The 17,671-nt window shown below is 34.3% G+C and overlaps 4 protein-coding genes and 1 long non-coding RNA gene across 8 annotated transcripts; 2 read left to right on the top strand and 3 right to left on the bottom strand.

The window, feature by feature from the left end:
* Positions 1-4: 4 nt before the first annotated feature.
* On the bottom strand, positions 5-2,388 carry LOC124443971 (L-threonine 3-dehydrogenase, mitochondrial-like). The gene is given in 8 exon segments (XM_046994534.1): positions 5-376; positions 522-791; positions 870-960; positions 1,224-1,276; positions 1,279-1,545; positions 1,814-1,884; positions 2,007-2,049; positions 2,199-2,388. Coding segments are annotated over 8 exon segments (1,077 nt in total). The 5' UTR covers positions 2,311-2,388; the 3' UTR covers positions 5-206.
* On the top strand, positions 1,484-2,622 carry LOC124444016. Of its 2 annotated transcripts, XR_006947798.1 has the most exons (3): positions 1,484-1,564; positions 2,167-2,258; positions 2,352-2,622. It is a non-coding gene; the product is annotated as an uncharacterized LOC124444016 (long non-coding RNA). The 2 variants fall into 2 exon arrangements; XR_006947797.1 differs by having other exon boundaries at positions 2,167-2,622.
* Positions 2,623-2,669: 47 nt separating this feature from the next.
* LOC124444000 (microtubule-associated protein RP/EB family member 1-like) lies at positions 2,670-10,048 on the bottom strand. Its single transcript, XM_046994572.1, has 9 exons — positions 9,991-10,048; positions 5,088-5,210; positions 4,953-4,991; positions 4,623-4,729; positions 4,372-4,555; positions 3,794-3,823; positions 3,600-3,703; positions 3,379-3,531; positions 2,670-3,097 (listed from the first exon to the last, which is right to left on the bottom strand). The coding sequence occupies exons 1-9, from the start codon at positions 10,031-10,033 to the stop codon at positions 3,038-3,040; spliced, it is 843 nt and encodes a 280-aa protein (XP_046850528.1). The 5' UTR covers positions 10,034-10,048; the 3' UTR covers positions 2,670-3,037.
* On the top strand, positions 5,613-13,205 carry LOC124443980 (UDP-glucose 4-epimerase-like). 3 transcript variants are annotated; one of them, XM_046994560.1, is made up of 12 exons: positions 5,613-5,776; positions 6,022-6,107; positions 6,700-6,840; positions 7,043-7,140; positions 7,225-7,338; positions 7,608-7,784; positions 7,850-7,927; positions 8,744-8,846; positions 9,059-9,147; positions 9,245-9,322; positions 9,970-10,084; positions 12,921-13,205. In XM_046994560.1, exons 3-12 carry the CDS (start codon positions 6,714-6,716, stop codon positions 12,995-12,997), a joined length of 1,056 nt encoding a protein of 351 aa, XP_046850516.1. In that variant the 5' UTR covers positions 5,613-5,776; positions 6,022-6,107; positions 6,700-6,713; the 3' UTR covers positions 12,998-13,205. The 3 variants fall into 3 exon arrangements, with proteins under 3 accessions (XP_046850516.1, XP_046850499.1, XP_046850508.1); XM_046994543.1 differs by having other exon boundaries at positions 7,040-7,140; XM_046994552.1 differs by lacking the exons at positions 5,613-5,776; positions 6,022-6,107 and adding an exon at positions 6,304-6,321 and having other exon boundaries at positions 7,040-7,140.
* On the bottom strand, positions 13,101-16,967 carry LOC124443956 (LON peptidase N-terminal domain and RING finger protein 3-like). The gene is made up of 2 exons (XM_046994508.1): positions 15,381-16,967; positions 13,101-14,077 (listed from the first exon to the last, which is right to left on the bottom strand). The coding sequence occupies exons 1-2, from the start codon at positions 16,772-16,774 to the stop codon at positions 13,462-13,464; spliced, it is 2,010 nt and encodes a 669-aa protein (XP_046850464.1). The 5' UTR covers positions 16,775-16,967; the 3' UTR covers positions 13,101-13,461.
* Between the last annotated feature and the right edge of the window lie 704 nt (positions 16,968-17,671).

Below are 17,671 nucleotides of genomic sequence, written 5' to 3'. Positions count from 1 at the left end.
AGAGTTGGTTGTGCTGGTATTGCTAAGTTTTTTTTAGTTAAGGAATTAAAGATATCTTTTACAAGTAATTTTAATAAAATGATAAAGCAGAAAAATATAGTTTTCAACTAAAGCAAAATAAGTGACATAATTTGTACATTTACAATGCACAATACTCAGAATAAAATAAAATCATAAACCAAAACTGCAACAGAGGAAAAAATTACTTAAGAATGAAATACTGACATTTTTGTGAATTCCACAGTTCCTGCGAAATCATAATTTAAAGTCAATTTATCAAGCATAGTTTTAGTCATGGTATTGAGATCATAATATGGTCTCCATCCCCAGTCTCGTCTTGCATTAGTATCATCCAAGACATCAGGCCAACTGTCAGCTACAACAAACAAAAAAAATATTTAAGGTCAGGGCATGAAAGTGTACTATATATTTGTCAATGACATGAGCACCATTTTATAATCCATTAACAAGTCATATGACAAGAGATGTAATGTAAACATAAGATGCATTTCAATACTAACCAATAGCTTGCCTCATTGGATCAACTTCATAGTCAACTTGAAATTCAGGAAACACTTTTTTTATGTTATTTACAAGCAACTCTGGTGTAAAACTCATTCCTTGCATATTGTAAACACGGCGACTCAGTATTTCTTCAGGGGCTTCCATGAGTTCCATAGTACCACGCAAACAATCATCAATATAAATCATTGGCAGACATGTGTTTGGCTTCAGGTAAATTGTGTATCTGCCTTTTTTTAATGCCTCATGATAAATGTGCACAGCATAGTCTGTAAAAACGAAATAACATTAAAATGGATATGGTGTTTATGAAGGAATTCATAGCAAAATAAAAGACATTTACTCACCAGTTGTTCCCCCACCAGGAGCTGAATCAGCTGAAATCACTCCAGGGTAGCGTGCAGATCTGAAGTCCAAGCCATACTTGTAGTTGTAATACTGATGAAAAATTTATGGTTTAACAACTTTGTATGAATACGATAAGATTGACATGCAAGGGTTTATTTTGTAATCATTGTAACGAACCAATTAGTTAAGTTTAAATTTCAACTAATTCCTTGCCTCTTCAAAAACTTCCCTCTCAAATAATAAACCCCCTTTCAGTATTTACCCCCTCTCCCTCTTCCTAAAACCTCCTTTCTGATACATTTGCCCTCCCCCTCGAAAACACCCCCTAAAAAAATCCTCCATAAAAACCTCACCTCTCCTAATAATTCCATATGGACTTTAGAAACACCATAAATGGTATTTGGTTTTGTAATGTAATGTCAGGTGTCTTCATCTTTGGAGTATCAACACCAAATGCTCCAATTGTGCTAGGACAAAACAGTCGCAACCCATATTGACGGCATATTTCGATAATGTTATGAAAACCAATCACATTTATCTTCAAAGCTTTTTCAACATTCAATTCACCAATGGCGCTGAGTAAGGCACTGAAATGAACTACCCAGGTGATGTCATTGTTGACAATAACTGACTGAAGGTTTTTAAAGTCCATGATATCTGCATAAATGAAAGGACCTGAAGGAAGAAAGAATAGGTATGATGTTTTAAAAAACGAATTAACATTTTCTTATTGCTTAAAGTAAATGGAGTAAATGGTTTGAACCCGGGAGTATCGTTACATGTTTGTAAATGATGATCGTCTAGGTTAATAAAGTCCTGAGAAGGACTGTTTTTGTTGTTGTTGACTGACGTTTCGACAACCTTAGCGGTAGTCATCTTCAGAGTCAAATTTTCTTATTGCTTGGTAGTTAGAACATCTTTGAAAAAGTTTATAGTTACTGGCCTTTATCTCGTTCTTCGCTTGGCGGTTTGACAACGTCCGACAGTACAACATTGTTCTTGCCATATTTTTCTCTAGAAGTAGAGATTATTAAAATGTATGTATGTGCGATATTTTTTCACACAAAATGAGGGAAATTTACAATCCTTCAATCGTGCAGGTATTCATCATGCTGAGATCAATTTATTTTTATCACCTCATCAACTGTGCTAAACCACGACCCAACTGACCAAGACCACCTAAACACAGAAACCGTTACATGACCGTCATAGTAAAACTTTATGTTTGTTTTATAACGAAAATTGCGAGTAACATTTTAAAAAAATATTTCTTTAATTGTAAACATTCCAATTCAGGTGTTATGTAATGAATTTAAAAGCCACGTCACCTGTGATCAAAACCCGTGGAGTTTCGCCGCTATAAAAACGCCGAGTTGGAAATTCATGAAGTAACGGGTTAAGATGTTTTAAATCTTTCATGATCTTTCCTATTACAATCATTTTAAGAAAACTTTTAAAGACTTTTCAATTTCTTTTACTAGTTAGTTCTTCCTGGTACGTGCTCGCGTGCAATGTAACTTAATTGGGGTATAGACTGGGCTGGTCTCGTGTGCGTCGCAGAATTATATTAAAATATCACGTGACCACATAGGAAACTGTATCTACAAATCAGTCACTCAGTGGTCTGAGTGCATGTGTATAAAGTATATAACTTCCTAAGGGAACACAAGTGACCCTTGCTGGCTTGTTCTCATTGTATAATTGTTCTAAAAAATTCATTTCACAAGATTTAAATAGATGTTCCTCTACGAGCTTTTGATGTCATCAAGCATTTTTTGTCATATTCAAAAAATAATAAGTTTGAGAGAGGTTTTAAACTTTATTTTATCAATATGTATAAGTCACAGCAGTTAATCCTTTGTGACTCACAACAACCCTATATGCTTAAGAAAGCTATCGAACTATATTTGAATAAACCAAGATTTTTGACACTAAATAAAGACATAAAAAGTTAAAAGATCATGACATTAATTTCTCTAAATTAATACATACTATATTCCATAACAAAAACCTTTCTATTTCTTCTTATTTTCATACTTTTTATGCAAAGACTTATAGTAAATTAACATTAACAGTTTGTATTTATGTGCCATTGAAAAGTATTTTCTTGACAACAATAATTGTTCCACGTTTTCATATTTTACATGAAGAATATGGTTGACTTCATTCAATATTCCTCTTGCTCAACATTTTCATCTTCTACAGCTTCAGGTGGTACAAAACCATCCTATTTAGAAAATCATATTTATTCTTTGCCACACAACTATAAACAATTGAAGGGGGCTAGGCAATAAATACACATCATTTTTACAGAAATTGGGGAAAGCAAGTAATTTTACATAAAAAATGCCAATGATTACACACTTTGATGCAAATATGGTTATAGGGTTGAAAAATTTGAGCAAAAAGTTTGACAATTTGAGGTTTCAGTTAAATAATTTTTATGCCTGCCCCCCACAGTGTTGATAGTGAACAAGCCTATGATCTCTAACCATCAATCAAATTCACCTCTGTTGCATAAAGTATTTCCAACATTCGTTTCATTGTTGGATCTTCTTCACCTCCAGATTCTTGACAAATAACTTCAATGTCACGTAATTTACCAAAGTAGAAATCACGTTCCTTCTCGAGACCTTCAAGAGTCAACGTCAACTCTGCCACCTAATGATAAAGTAGAGAAAACTGCTCAGTAGTTTGTGTTACAATTCTTTCAGAATAGGAAATGTTACCTGAGAAGTTAAGTCTTTGATCTCTTGTGTATTGGCTGCATTTGTGGCCTTTGCTGATGTTGTCTTAGTGACAGTAGTGGTTGAAGTCCGTGATGAAACACCAGCTATAAACCAACAAATATAGACAGCATAACATATGAAGAATGAAGAAGTTTGTTGAGCAATATTTCATAATTAAAACAATTATCAGCTACCTGGTTTACGAGTGCTAATACCACCACCTCCTAAAAGAAATAATACATTGTCACTTTGAGACTGGGCAGTCTGTCAACAGTCTACATACATGGTGCTTATATGCTTATGACAATAGGGATGTAATACATTATTAATGTCAATTTTTGCATTTGCGTTGTTTTGTAAACCGTTACATACTGTTTGTGGCATCATGGCTATTTTGAGTATTTTCAGTAAAATCAGAAAACATTTTGATTTTGATTCTTAAAGGACGACAAAAAAACTAAAATAAGCCAAATTTGAAAAATAAACCAAAGGGAATTTTGATAACGTGAGAAAAAGAAGCCAAATTTGATTATGCCTCTAAAGAAAAACTTTGGTCAAAAAAAATTGCACATCGTTTTTTCTCAACTAGTTTTCATACTGTATTGTTGCATCATATTTGGCTTCAATCAAGTATTACTTTCAATTCGACTCAAAATAGCTTCTTCTAAAAACTAATTTTAATTTGATTGTAACTGTGGATATACATTTTTCTTGATAAAATTGCCCATCGTTTGTTCTCAACTAATTCCCACAATGATTCAAGTCGACATACCTTGTTTACGACTGGCAACATTGCTTCCTTTTCCTGCTCCATTGACAACAACCCCACCTCTGGCTGCCACAGGATCATACTCAATGCCCAAATCATAGTTGGCATCAAAGAACTTCTTGAACCACTGGGCGAATTCAAAATTGTCTTGAAATTTGCCTTTGACAAGTTTATCAATTGGAATCACCTAAAATAAAGGAAATTATCTTAACTTCCCAAAACGAATGAAATATTTAACAAAAAATTAAAGAAACCTTATCAACTGAAGCCTTTTTGAATGCTGTTTGAAGCAATTTCCAGTTTTGGATGTACTCATGTTCAAGGTTGGTGTTAAATTTGACTCTTTTCAATGGCATACAATCTAAGGATTAGATAACACAATACCATCATAAATTGACACAATATTACAGTTATATTAAACAACAAAAGAGGCAATTCTCCATGCGTTTCCAAATTTCAATACATCCATCAATCAACAAGCGTACACAAATTATTTCGCATTTCTAAGAGTCATGTATAATAAAAATTGTCACGTTTTTTAAATGTATTATGGACCTGCTGTTTTTAAAAAAGCTTATACTTACTAGCAAATAGCATGTCCATAAACTGACAATAAGCAGCCCCTTCGTATGAGAAGAAAAGACACATATCGATAAAATATTCAAATTCAAAATTGTATTTGTACAGTTTTTGTGAACGAAGAAAGAACTTTTACATACCAGAACAGAGTTGCTCGATCTTCGTATAGTTAACTTGAAGTTGAGAATTGACCCATCCCAGCATGTCATGCCGACTTAGATTATCAGACGTACAAGATGTAAGGTGAACATTTACGGCCATTTCTATGCATACAATGTTCTTTAAATGGTTAAATGTTATTCTTAGTTTCTTACTTCAACTCAAGCGAGAAAAATGATTTATACTTTGAAGAAGAACATTAACATAATTTATGCATAATGTGGAGTGCACAGTGTTTTGAGATAACATCGATTGTTCTCTCCCCCTGATTTAATATTTTTAGATATGAAATACCGGGACAATTAACCATCTTGGGGCTGAACTTTGCTCTGATATGGACATGTTTCATATTGAATATCTCCCCCTGCTCCACAATATTATCACTAAATAATATTGGAGGGTCAACTCCTTACGCGAAAAAAGATGCTTAAGTTGTTTGCTTGTTGCTTAGTTTGCTGGAGTTTTTAAGCTCTTCTTTTTTGCTAGTGAAATTAGACAGAAATTATATGTTTTCTTTAGTAAAAAAAGAGTTTTGATAAATAAATATTTCTACGGTCTCTGATCTCATATTATTTACTTCCGGTATATTTTTCACATGCAACCTCAGCCACGTCGACAGAAATTTGTTCATTTTGAATTCGATGAATTATTACTTTAAGTTAATCAAAAAGTGAGTATTTCTTTGAGAAGTTTTTCTTTTACATGAAATATCATATAGTTTGTTTTTTAATTACTTCATAGCTGAACTTGATGTCTGAATTGTCTTAGGAAGATATTTATTTATTACATATAGGGCTTGTCAAATATGTGTTCTGAGGCTTTCAGACATCATTAATGTTGAAATTTCTTCCTAGAAATGTGGTTTTGTGTCGTTTTTGTTGAATATTTACAATAAATATTTGTTTGAATATTTAGCACAAGAAATGATGGAACAACCTTGTTGAATTTTATCTGTCGTGACTGGACCAGAAGATTACTAGTTGGTTTAACGTAAGAATTTGGTATGTGAATAAAAGCTTTTACTTAAAACCAGTAAACGAATGTTTTATTCAGTATATTTTAGAGGAAAATGGTAAATTAGGTCATTATAAGTGTGCAGTTGGTGTTGCTGTAGCAAAATAAATTTTTGAAGTGTCTCTAGATTGTACAGGAAATACTTGAAATGGGAGGGTCTGCACCAAGGACATTTTTCCTGTACGATGTTTTCTGCGTAACGTGAGTGATATTAAAGTACAAAGTACTTGGATTGTCAAATTTATTGATGTTTAAGATGGGTTGAAACCCATTGGTTGAGACAGACCTATGGTTTGATAGTATTATATTTTGCAAGGTTGAAGAGTAACCAGTAGCAAAGATAATGTTAGACAGTCAGCTGTCTGTGATGTAGTTATCCCTCTTTAATGTGAATGACATGTGAATAGCATCATTGTAGCAAGTTTATTATTTATTAACATATTCAATACTGTCTATACTTTTGCCATAAACTCATACACAAAGACAGTTGGTTTAAAATGACATAAGTATGAACTAGATTTATGATTGGTCAACAATAAAGGATTTAAAATCTCTAAACAAAGAACTTTTATATTCTAGCTTGAAATAGTGTAATGGCATCATCAAATCTAATTCTGGTGACTGGTGGTGCAGGTTACATTGGTAGTCATACAGTTGTCGAGGTTCTAAATGCTGGCTATGAAGCTGTTATTATTGACAATTTTTGTAATTCTACTGAAGGTAAGAATTGATAATGTTATCACCCAATGTGGTAGACATGCTTCACAGTTGAGGGTTTTTATGGAATTCAAGCATTCTTATATAAATATCCTTTTCCCCAAAAAAAACAAGACCAAAATGTGCAGTATCTTTTTGGGTTGGAAATATTTAAGGTTGCTTTTTTAGATGATAGTCTTGAATACTTTTTTATATTGACAAGCAGAGAGTGTGAAAAGGATTCAAAGTTTAACGGGAAAGGATGTCACATTTTATAAGGTTGACCTTTTGGATCGCACCGGCCTAGATGCTGTGTTTGAAAAGGTAAAGAATTAAGAAAATTTATTAATTAATTTGTGTCACTCTCATCATGAATTCCTATTCATGTAATAAATGTGACTTTTTTAGCATAAATTCTGTGCTGTCATGCATTTTGCTGGTCTCAAGGCTGTTGGTGAATCTGTATCCATTCCATTGAAGTACTACAAGAACAATATTCAAGGAACTATATATTTACTGGAGGTTAGTTCTAGAGAACATTTGTCCATTCAGATGAAAACTGTACATAAGGATAGTAGGGGATTATGGGGAGAAAGAGAGGATAAAAAGCAAATATGAAGGAATCTTGAAATGTGCATTGTGGATTTAAACTTTAAGGAATTGTGAAGGGTAAATGTGAATATCAGGAAAGGATGTTGAGGAGTTGTGAAGGATGAATGTGTAAAATTCAGGAAGGAATGTTAGGGAGTTGTGAGGGCTAAATGTAATATTTATTTAATGCCTCTTTCTAGAGTATGAAGAAATACAAAGTGAAGAATATTGTGTTTTCATCATCCGCTACAGTTTATGGTAATCCACGTTATCTACCTCTGAACGAGAATCATCCCTCTGGTGGTTGTACTAATCCTTATGGAAAAACAAAGTATTTTATTGAAGAAATACTTCGTGATCTTGTTATATCAGACAAAGTAATGAATGTTTGAGATTTGTGTGATGAAAGCTAATCTTAAAGAAATTTTTTCTTTCTTTCCAGACTTGGAATGTTATATCTTTACGTTATTTTAACCCGATTGGTGCCCACCGTTCTGGTCGCATCGGAGAGGATCCTCAGGTGAGATTAATGGTTATCTAGGGATGAGCAATGTTAATCTCGGAGTTTAATCCTCCCATCGTCAGTGTATGTTGCACAGGACTTATATTAAAAGACATAGCTTAGAGAATGTCTTTGGCAAAGTACATTATTAGAAGAAACAGCTTCAGAAATGCTCTTCACATTTCCATCAAATAATTGATTCAAATCATGTTTAATGTTTTGATTGTCAGCTTTCTATGGAGAAAACGTGAACTCTACACATCTCGACCTTGCTTAACCACGTGTGCACCTGACAGTTTACGAACTTCAATGTTTAAACATATTATGACGTCGGATATTAACTGTTGTTGCATTTTTATTTTTCGTCGTCTATTAATTTCCAAAATGTTTTACATGAAGTTCTTGTTTGTATAATACAATACAAATTCCGAAGAGGCAAGACATCTTGAGATTGCAAAATATGAATCAAAACAAGACGAGAAGTAAACTGTAAATTTTCGACTTTATTTCAAAGTCATCCTCAGACAGAATGATGTCATCCTCAGACAGAATGATGTCTGAGGATGACTTTGAAATAAAGTCGAAAATTTACAGTTTACTTCTCGTCTTGTTTTGATTCATATTTTGCAATCTCAAGATGTCTTGCCTCTTCGGAATTTGTTTTATATTATACTTCTTTAAATTGTCGGCTGGTCATGGTTATTGTTATTGTTTTTGTTCTTCAAGCTTTAACTTACGATTAATAAATAACGTCAAGTCACGCAAGAAAAACTTAAGGAAATGTCCTGAGAATGATATTTGTCAATGTGATGATTGGATAATATGTTTATTTAGGGAATTCCCAATAATCTCATGCCTTACATTACACAAGTTGCAGTTGGTCGTAGATCACATTTAAATGTCTTTGGCAATGATTATGAAACTCCTGATGGAACAGGTTGTATAAACTACAAGAAATGATATGTATTAATGATTCTTCCTTGCAATTGGTTGAGCATAGATAAAGGAACATTTTAAACACTTTAAACCCTCCACAAATCAATAAACGTTCAATTTTTTGGTTGATTTTTACTCCTTAAAAATAAGATATCTTAAAACATGCGGACGAGGCTTTGGTAGCTTAACCATCTTTTCAACAACTCCGTTTAGGTGTTCGTGATTATATTCATGTCGTGGACTTAGCTTTAGGTCACGTGGCTGCCTTAAAGAAAATGCTCCAGGAAAGCTGTGAGTTTAAGGTAAGTAAAAAGGATCACGTGATTGTTACTTCCACTGAGCTTTTATAATTGAAAGTAAACTGGATAGGTTTGTTTTATATCGTCTTTCTTCTGTTAGGTTTACAATCTCGGTACAGGACGTGGTCAGTCAGTGTTAGAAATGGTCAAAGCAGTTGAGAATGCTTCAGGAAAGAAGGTTTGAGGAAATTTATCGTTTATTATCACGCAGATTATTGCAATAAATATCTTAGCACGAGATAACCAAAAATTTAGAGTAGACGACAAATTTTTTGACACAAACATGTTTCGATTCGATATTCTTATACAAACACAATAATTTATGATCAAGTCGCAAAGTTTTATATTAAAAAAAACGTCAAAACGCTTTGGTAATAAGAAAAATTGTCGTCTACTTTAAATGTTTAATTGTAAGAATTCAGTATAAAACTATAGATTTAACTTTTAAGGGTCCTAAGTTATGAAGTGTATACTGGTGGGCTTTAGTGTACAGTTGGTCACAAACCATACAGTATTCAGTATAAGAAAAAACATGCTCCAAAAAACATTTTGTTAACTTAAGCTATGAGCTTTCTTGAAACAAGACAATCGTATATTGAGTGTGCAAGATGTTGTTGTTTTTCGGAACTTGTATATTGAGTGTGCAAGATGTTGTTGTTCGGAACATGTTTTTACCTCATATTTCATAAAATTGTCCACTGACGAACTTGTGATTATAATCTTAGTAAAAATTGATGATGTAATGCCACATACTCAAGTCATAGAAGGACGTACATTATTTTAACAAAGCACAATTTCTCTTATACATAAACCCTGTTAATCTAGATTGAATATAAAATCACTGACCGTCGTCCTGGAGACGTAGCGTCATGCTATGCAGATCCTTCATTGGCTGAGAAGGAACTTGGATGGAAAACACACAAAACCTTAAAGGAAATGTGTAAGTTTGATTTAAATTTTGCCATATAACATTTTCTACAATAATACATTACAGGCCTGAAGTTTCATGCAACTGTCCGGTATTAAAAAATGAGCAATAATAAACGATCATTTGTGTTCAGACTAAACACAATAAAGTAAATGGCTTGAACCCGGTAGTATCGTTACATCTTTATACATGTAGATCGTCCAGGTTAGTAGAGTCCTGAGAAGGACTGTTGTTGTTGATGTTGACTGACGTTTCGTCAACCTTAGCGGTAGTCATCTTCAGAGTCAAGTGAGGAGTAAACGTCAGGTTTTCCTTATTTGTTGTCTGGTTTACGTCGAACCTGACGTTTACTCCTCACTTGACTCTGAAGATGACTACCGCTGAGTTTATCGAAACGTCTGTCAACATCAGCAGTCCTTCTTAGGACTCTACAACGAACCTGGACGATCTATACACATAAATAACCAAAATCATGATAAATGTAATGTTTATAACAATTTCACACTGATAAATAAAAATGTTTAATTGATAAAGTTCCACCAAAACTTTTCTCTCATTAAAATAGTCGCCTTTAACTCTTACGATTGCTGAACAAATTTCGAGCTTGAAAGTTTTTAAAAGTATGGCAGCTTCCATCTACCACTCGTTCTTTCAGTGTTCTCAGTAGTTGAGTTTTATATGATGGTAAAATTCTCTCATTACTTGGTATAGTTTCATCCATGCCAACTCAATAGGTCTACATTACTTGGTATAGTTTCATTCATGCCAACTCAATAGGCTTACATTACTTGGTATAGTTTCATCCATGCTAACTCAATAGGCCTACATTACTTGGTATAGTTTCATCCATGCCAACTCAATAGGTCTACATTACTTGGTATAGTTTCATCGATGCTAACTCAATAGGCCTACATTACTTGGTATAGTTTCATTCATGCCAACTCAATAGGTCTACATTACTTGGTATAGTTTCATTCATGCCAACTCAATAGGCCTACATTACTTGGTATAGTTCCATCCATGCCAACTCAATAGGCTTACATTACTTGGTATAGTTTCATCCATGCTAACTCAATAGGCCTACATTACTTGGTATAGTTTCATCCATGCCAACTCAATAGGTCTACATTACTTGGTATAGTTTCATCGATGCTAACTCAATAGGCCTACATTACTTGGTATAGTTTCATTCATGCCAACTCAATAGGTCTACATTACTTGGTATAGTTTCATTCATGCCAACTCAATAGGCTTACATTACTTGGTATAGTTCCATCCATGCCAACTCAATAGGCCTACATTACTTGGTATAGTTTCATCCATGCCAACTCAATAGGCCTACATTACTTGGTATAGTTTCATTCATGCCAACTCAATAGGCCTACATTACTTGGTATAGTTTCATTCATGCCAACTCAATAGGCCTACATTACTTGGTATAGTTTCATTCATGCCAACTCAATAGGCCTACATTACTTGGTATAGTTTCATTCATGCCAACTCAATAGGCCTACATTACTTGGTATAGTTTCATCCATGCCAACTCAATAGGCCTACATTACTTGGTATAGTTTCATTCATGCCAACTCAATAGGCCTACATTACTTGGTATAGTTTCATTCATGCCAACTCAATAGGGCTACATTACTTGGTATAGTTTCATCCATGCCAACTCAATAGGCTTACATTACTTGGTATAGTTTCATTCATGCCAACTCAATAGGCTTACATTACTTGGTATAGTTTCATTCATGCCAACTCAATAGGCTTACATTACTTGGTATAGTTTCATCCATGCCAACTCAATAGGCTTACATTACTTGGTATAGTTTCATTCATGCCAACTCAATAGGCCTACATTACTTGGTATAGTTTCATCCATGCCAACTCAATAGGCCTACATTACTTGGTATAGTTTCATTCATGCCTACTCAATAGGCTTACATTACTTGGTATAGTTTCATCCATGCCAACTCAATAGGCTTACATTACTTGGTATAGTTTCATTCATGCCAACTCAATAGGCTTACATTACTTGGTATAGTTTCATCCATGCCAACTCAATAGGCTTACATTACTTGGTATAGTTTCATTCATGCCAACTCAATAGGCCTACATTACTTGGTATAGTTTCATCCATGCCAACTCAATAGGCTTACATTACTTGGTATAGTTTCATTCATGCCAACTCAATAGGCTTACATTACTTGGTATAGTTTCATCCATGCCAACTCAATAGGCTTACATTACTTGGTATAGTTTCATCCATGCCAACTCAATAGGCCTACATTACTTGGTATAGTTTCATCCATGCCAACTCAAAAGGCTTACATTACTTGGTATAGTTTCATCCATGCCAACTCAATAGGCCTACACACCTTTGTCCTTCACTGCAAGACGTGAATTATTAGTTCTACCTGGCTGTATTGACATAAAATGAAATGACAAACATTTCTTACTCGGCCAGATTATCCGCAGTCGTGTCACTTAGATTATGCAAGTGTTACACTTGCATAGAAATGACACACATTTCGTAATTGGCCAAAACATGAAAGCACGTGACATCTTTGTAGAAACACGGTTATTTTATTCGTAATTACTCAAGGCAAAAGGTCTGCGTGTATGTACTTCAATTGAAAATAATTTTCATGGTCTGTCGGTAACATTCGCTGAATGTTAAAGTTTAACATTTCGTATTCAATTCATGTTGAAAATGGTTTTTTTAATGAAATTTTAAAGGCATTACAGTTGTATGTTGGTACGTCTTGGAAACATCTTTTTTCTTTCTTTTTATGTAACTGTACTATTTGTTCGTCGTTATTTTTCTTGCTTTGTCTATTTTGTTCAGGTGAAGATTCGTGGCGTTGGCAATCTCAAAATCCTCACGGTTACCGAGACAATAAAGAAAATGAAAACTCGTTATAGACAAGTTTATTTTCGTAAAAAATATTTTTTAATGGCCGTTGTATGGAATATAGAAAATGGAAAAGCGTCGTCAATCTACTTGTTGAAGAAAATGACACTAAAATAGCGGACAAAGGTCGCTGTTTGGAAATTTGTTTCATTTTTTATAAATGGAATGTGAATAATTTAGTGTATCGACAAAATAAAGTTTATGAGCTTGTACAACATATAAAGAAACAAAATAGATAACTGTGCTATTACACTTGACCATTACCCATTGAACTAAATATAACTGGACTGCTACTGCCTCACGACAATATATAAAGCCAGCAATTCGGTTAGTGCCAGTCTTTTCTCACGGCGAAAACAACGTTTATGTATTAAAATAGGGACTTTAGTTCCAGACAGGAGAGTCTGGAGATTTTTATAGGCATGTTTAACAAAGGGTAGTCTTCTTGTGAAGTATTTAGTTCAATGGTTTCAATTTATATTCTAGTCAGTAATAAAACAAGAAATCTCTTGATACTGCTTAATCGTTCTCTTACAGAAACCATCGATAGAATGATAAGTTTTGCTTCAACATTTAGTGGTATTGCTGCTAAAATCCACCATAACCAATTGGGACCGTTCATGTCCGTTGCGCTCAATGCTTGAGGCATGGGACCGACTGCTTTCACTATACACATCTGTTGCTCACGTGGAAGTGTTTTGAACCAGAGTAACATCAATTTATAAACGTCGTGATTTAGTTGACTGCTGTCGACTTCATCCCGGACATCTTCTAACCACTTGACTTTCGCCGTGTTATAACCATCCCTAACACCTCTCTCTAAGACTTCAAACCGACGATATCCAACCGTTTGAGCTATAGATCGACCATCCGGTAGAAATTTTGCGTCGTTAATGTAGAGCATGGTACCGACTGTTGAGAAACCGGTCTCGGGGTCTGGAACACACATGCCAAATTGACGTGAGCCGCTTTCCAAGCACCGTCGTATCATAAGTTTATAACGAGGTTCAAATATGTGCAAAGGGCAGGCAATACCAGGCACAGCAAAAGTACATACGAAGACTGGTATTTCGTTGTCATTGATGTCACATCTACAAATAAACAGTGAATCCATGAGCAAGGTGAAATCTTTACTTTAAGAGTTCATTAGTTTGTGTATGTAGTACTTAGTAGGTACCTTGTCGACGGGCTTAAGAATAAACAGAAATTTCTATCTATTGTGTCAGTTTTTCATAAAACATTTGGGTTCCTCAAACATTTCTATCGTCCATGATATTTTTATGCAAGGTCACACGTCAACGTTCTAGCTAATGACGTTTTTATGACAGAAATTATTCCCATTTTTTATAAACGGAAAAAAAACAGACGATTATGCAAATATCGATAATAATGAAAGTTCGGTAACAGGTGGTTACGTGTCATGTGTAACATCTTATATAACATCCGTTGACCACGTGAACAATATAACACCATGTATTTTAATATCGATCGACATAACGAAATTCTTTAAATGGTAAATTCGCTTTTTTCAATATAAATATGACAGCTCAGCCAGTAATATTTAATCAAACGATTACGAAAGTTGTGTAATGCAGATAATTAATATTGATGATATTTTGCCTCAAAGTAAAGATGAAAGTTCAAGACGACATCGTTGATAATAAATAGTTCATTGCCCATTATACTTTTTGGCTTTATTAAAAATCGAACGTCAAGCTGTCAAATTTATATTGAAAAATTGCATTCAAAAAATCTCTGGTGACAATAGCACATTTACTGTTAGATGACACAGAGAGTTTATGGGTAGAGTGCGTTCATTTAAGAAATTAACGTATTCTAAAGAACTTCGTGTATGTTTATTGGTATCGATTGAACTTTAGTCAAAGTTATCTTTAGATTCATGATTATGTAATGAACAGAGGAAGCCTACTGATTTACGTGATAACAGTGAATAATGAGTGGTTTTGTTTTACTTGACAATTCTTGTGGCTGACGTATGTCCTAAAGCGGTTGTCAACAATCATTGAAAAGTGTATCTATTCAATATTTGTGACTCACGTGCTAAAACTCATGTCTCCTTAATGTGATTTTGCATGATCTTAAATCATTGGAAATTTTAATATGTTTCCTGAAAGTTGGTTCTATTAACTATTCTCAGCGAAATGCTGACTTTAATTTAGCGTGAAACGAGAAATTTCAAATCAGTTTTGGTCATTATTATGGCTGACTTAGGAACCAAAAAATTCTAATATATTGAAAATGCTAAACTAAACGATGGTAGTTAATTTACAGCTAGTCATCGTTACCATGGGATCAATGGATTTAAAATCTTTTTCATTGAATACCCGTTATAGAGAAGTCTTACATCGTTACATAAAATAAAGCTCATCTTACCTTGAAAATCTGCTCATTTCTTTTTCGTAGTTAGCTTTCCTTTCCTGATATTCGGTGGGAAACTTTAACTTCACGATGTTGTCAATAACCGCGCATGTACCAACTTTTCCATTTAATAAGTGTTCTAGATAACTATTCAGGTTTGCCCTGCAACAAGGACATTCCATTCTATGGTCAAGACACCGTCTTAAACAGGATTGACAGAACGAGTGTCCGCAAGGTGTCGAGACAGCTTGATACATCAGGTTGTAACAAAGTTTGCATTCTATTTCACTAGGAATTGTACAATTTGCTTTTTCATTTGTAGAAATGTTGGTCTTGGTGTCTTGTTGATATACTTTCTTATTTCTAGGGTACTTATCTTTCGTTAAGCTTTCTTCCATGCGCTCTTCTGTAAATAGTACAGACTCATGGTCTTCCTGAGGGAACAAGTTACTTCTGTTCACGGTTTCCATCTTTTCATGAAGATTTCTTCTAGAAGATGTGAGTTTATCAAAACTTCTCAAAGGAATTGTACTTTCAAAACTTTTCATAACTCTCTTGTTTACTCCTTTGCGCTCCTGTGGACTGCCTGAGTGAGGATTTAGGCAAATGTTCCTGAGAAGTATTTCCAAATAGGCAGTTAGAACCGATCTATACACGCAGTTGTTAGGTTTTAACGCTGACGCTCTGAGATACATTGCTGTCGTTTCCTCCTGCTCATCGAAACTCTCTAAGACTTGACCTCTACAAAACAACACTTTACTTGAGAAGGGAGAAAGGCTGACAGCAACATTCAAATCCTTCAGTGCATTATGAATGTTTCCACTGCGTTTATGGCCGATAGCTCTTAAATAATACAGTTCGGCAATTTTAGGATATTCAACCATCAACTTTTCTACGAGTTCATCAAATTCTCGCATTTTTGAATCATGTAGCAACAGGTTTGCTTCTTCAATTTTTTGCCGCAACTTCATCTTCTCAGGGAACCATAAACTTAATAATTCCCTCAACACAATATTCATCGTATATTCCAAGGTGGACGAATGGCCACAAACAAGACAAGTCGTTGATCCGAGATATCTTTGTAAACAGTTTGAGCAAAATGTATGACCACAGACAAGGGTGACAGGGTCATGAAATAATTTCTCACACAATTCACAAGTGAAGATTTTTTCGAGTTCAAATTTCTCTGCCGTTCCAGGTAATTCTTCTTTCAATCTTTCCGTTTCTGCCGATATCAAAGTGTCCACGAGCAAATTGATAATCGCTGTTTGTTGATGAACATTTCCACTTGTAAACGCTTTACGATAAGGTTCAAATGCCAAAGCAAACTCTCTCCTTCTATACGAAGTATTTCCAGGTAAGAGAAACAGCTGACAGTTCTGTCTTCTCGTCATACGTTCAGAGAACATTTTACCCTGATGCGACTACAAACCCGTGAAAAACAATATCACTTGTCGCCGAAACAGAGTTCGTCGTCGTCTAAAAGGAGAAACAACTCGAGATCTTGTATTCTTGACTTTCTCTCGTATACTGACCTGATAAATCTAAACTGAGTGGTTGGCGAATTTTTAACTTTGTTTCTCTCACGTAATTCATCGATGATGATGACATCAAATGTCAAAACATTCACGGCTACCCTGACTAGACGTACGACACGTGAGGTCGACACATGCATGAAACGTAGGTGTAATTTGACTCGATATCAGGTAAAATTATGCAGACAAAGAACATTAGACAATTATTCTTAAATCGTAACGCGGAAGACATGAACAGGGATTTGAAACATCTGAAGTCAATTTTTTGATGCGATTTGCAACATTTTCTATTGTAATTAGCGATTATTAGTATTCAATAATTGGAGTTGCAATATCTAACTGAACGTTAGTTTGTAATTTTGGACACACGTGCGAAATTCCATGACGATTATCGCATTGACAATAACATTGTCTCCGTTTTCCCATCGAAAATGCATCAAAGTGATCAAGTAGAGGGAATCTCTTGAATTTTCATGGTAAAATTTCTCGTTGTTGCCATGAAAATTGTCAAAAACTTGGAAAAACTTCATTCTATCCAATGATAAACTTTAAAATTTGATCAAGTTTGAATATTCATCTTATAATTATCAGAACAAATTTTCTTATAAATACATTTTTTACTAAACTGTATTTATTTCTACTTTAATAGGAGAGAACTTTATAGATCTATTTCGTTCATTTCTATATAAATACTCTTGCAAATTGTATTTTCCCTGTCACAATATTCTATTTCACTTTTTCCAATTATAGCCAGTTTTCTTGTTGGAACGG

This window comes from Xenia sp. Carnegie-2017, unplaced genomic scaffold (genome assembly GCF_021976095.1).
Source record: "Xenia sp. Carnegie-2017 unplaced genomic scaffold, XeniaSp_v1 HiC_scaffold_1, whole genome shotgun sequence".
Classification (NCBI taxonomy): domain Eukaryota; kingdom Metazoa; phylum Cnidaria; class Anthozoa; order Malacalcyonacea; family Xeniidae; genus Xenia; species Xenia sp. Carnegie-2017.
Note: the sequence above shows the minus strand (reverse complement) of the source record. Positions and strands in the feature narration are given on the sequence as shown.

Bases quoted from the DNA above. Each gene is read 5' to 3' on its own strand.
- LOC124444000 (XM_046994572.1), bottom strand. From the start codon at position 10,033: ATGAAGGATCTGCATAGCATGACGCTACGTCTCCAGGACGACG. The intron at 5,211-9,990 runs GTCAGTGATTTT...TTGTATGCATAG, and splicing joins GCTACGTCTCCAGGACGACG to AAATGGCCGTAAATGTTCAC. The intron at 4,992-5,087 runs GTATGTAAAAGT...TCTCATACGAAG, and splicing joins GATCGAGCAACTCTGTTCTG to GGGCTGCTTATTGTCAGTTT.
- LOC124443980 (XM_046994543.1), top strand. From the start codon at position 6,714: ATGGCATCATCAAATCTAATTCTGGTGACTGGTGGTGCAGGTTACATT. The intron at 7,928-8,743 runs GTGAGATTAATG...ATGTTTATTTAG, and splicing joins GCATCGGAGAGGATCCTCAG to GGAATTCCCAATAATCTCAT. The intron at 8,847-9,058 runs GTTGTATAAACT...AACTCCGTTTAG, and splicing joins TGAAACTCCTGATGGAACAG to GTGTTCGTGATTATATTCAT.
- LOC124443956 (XM_046994508.1), bottom strand. From the start codon at position 16,774: ATGTTCTCTGAACGTATGACGAGAAGACAGAACTGTCAGCTGTTTCTC. The intron at 14,078-15,380 runs GTAAGATGAGCT...GTTTATTTGTAG, and splicing joins GAAATGAGCAGATTTTCAAG to ATGTGACATCAATGACAACG.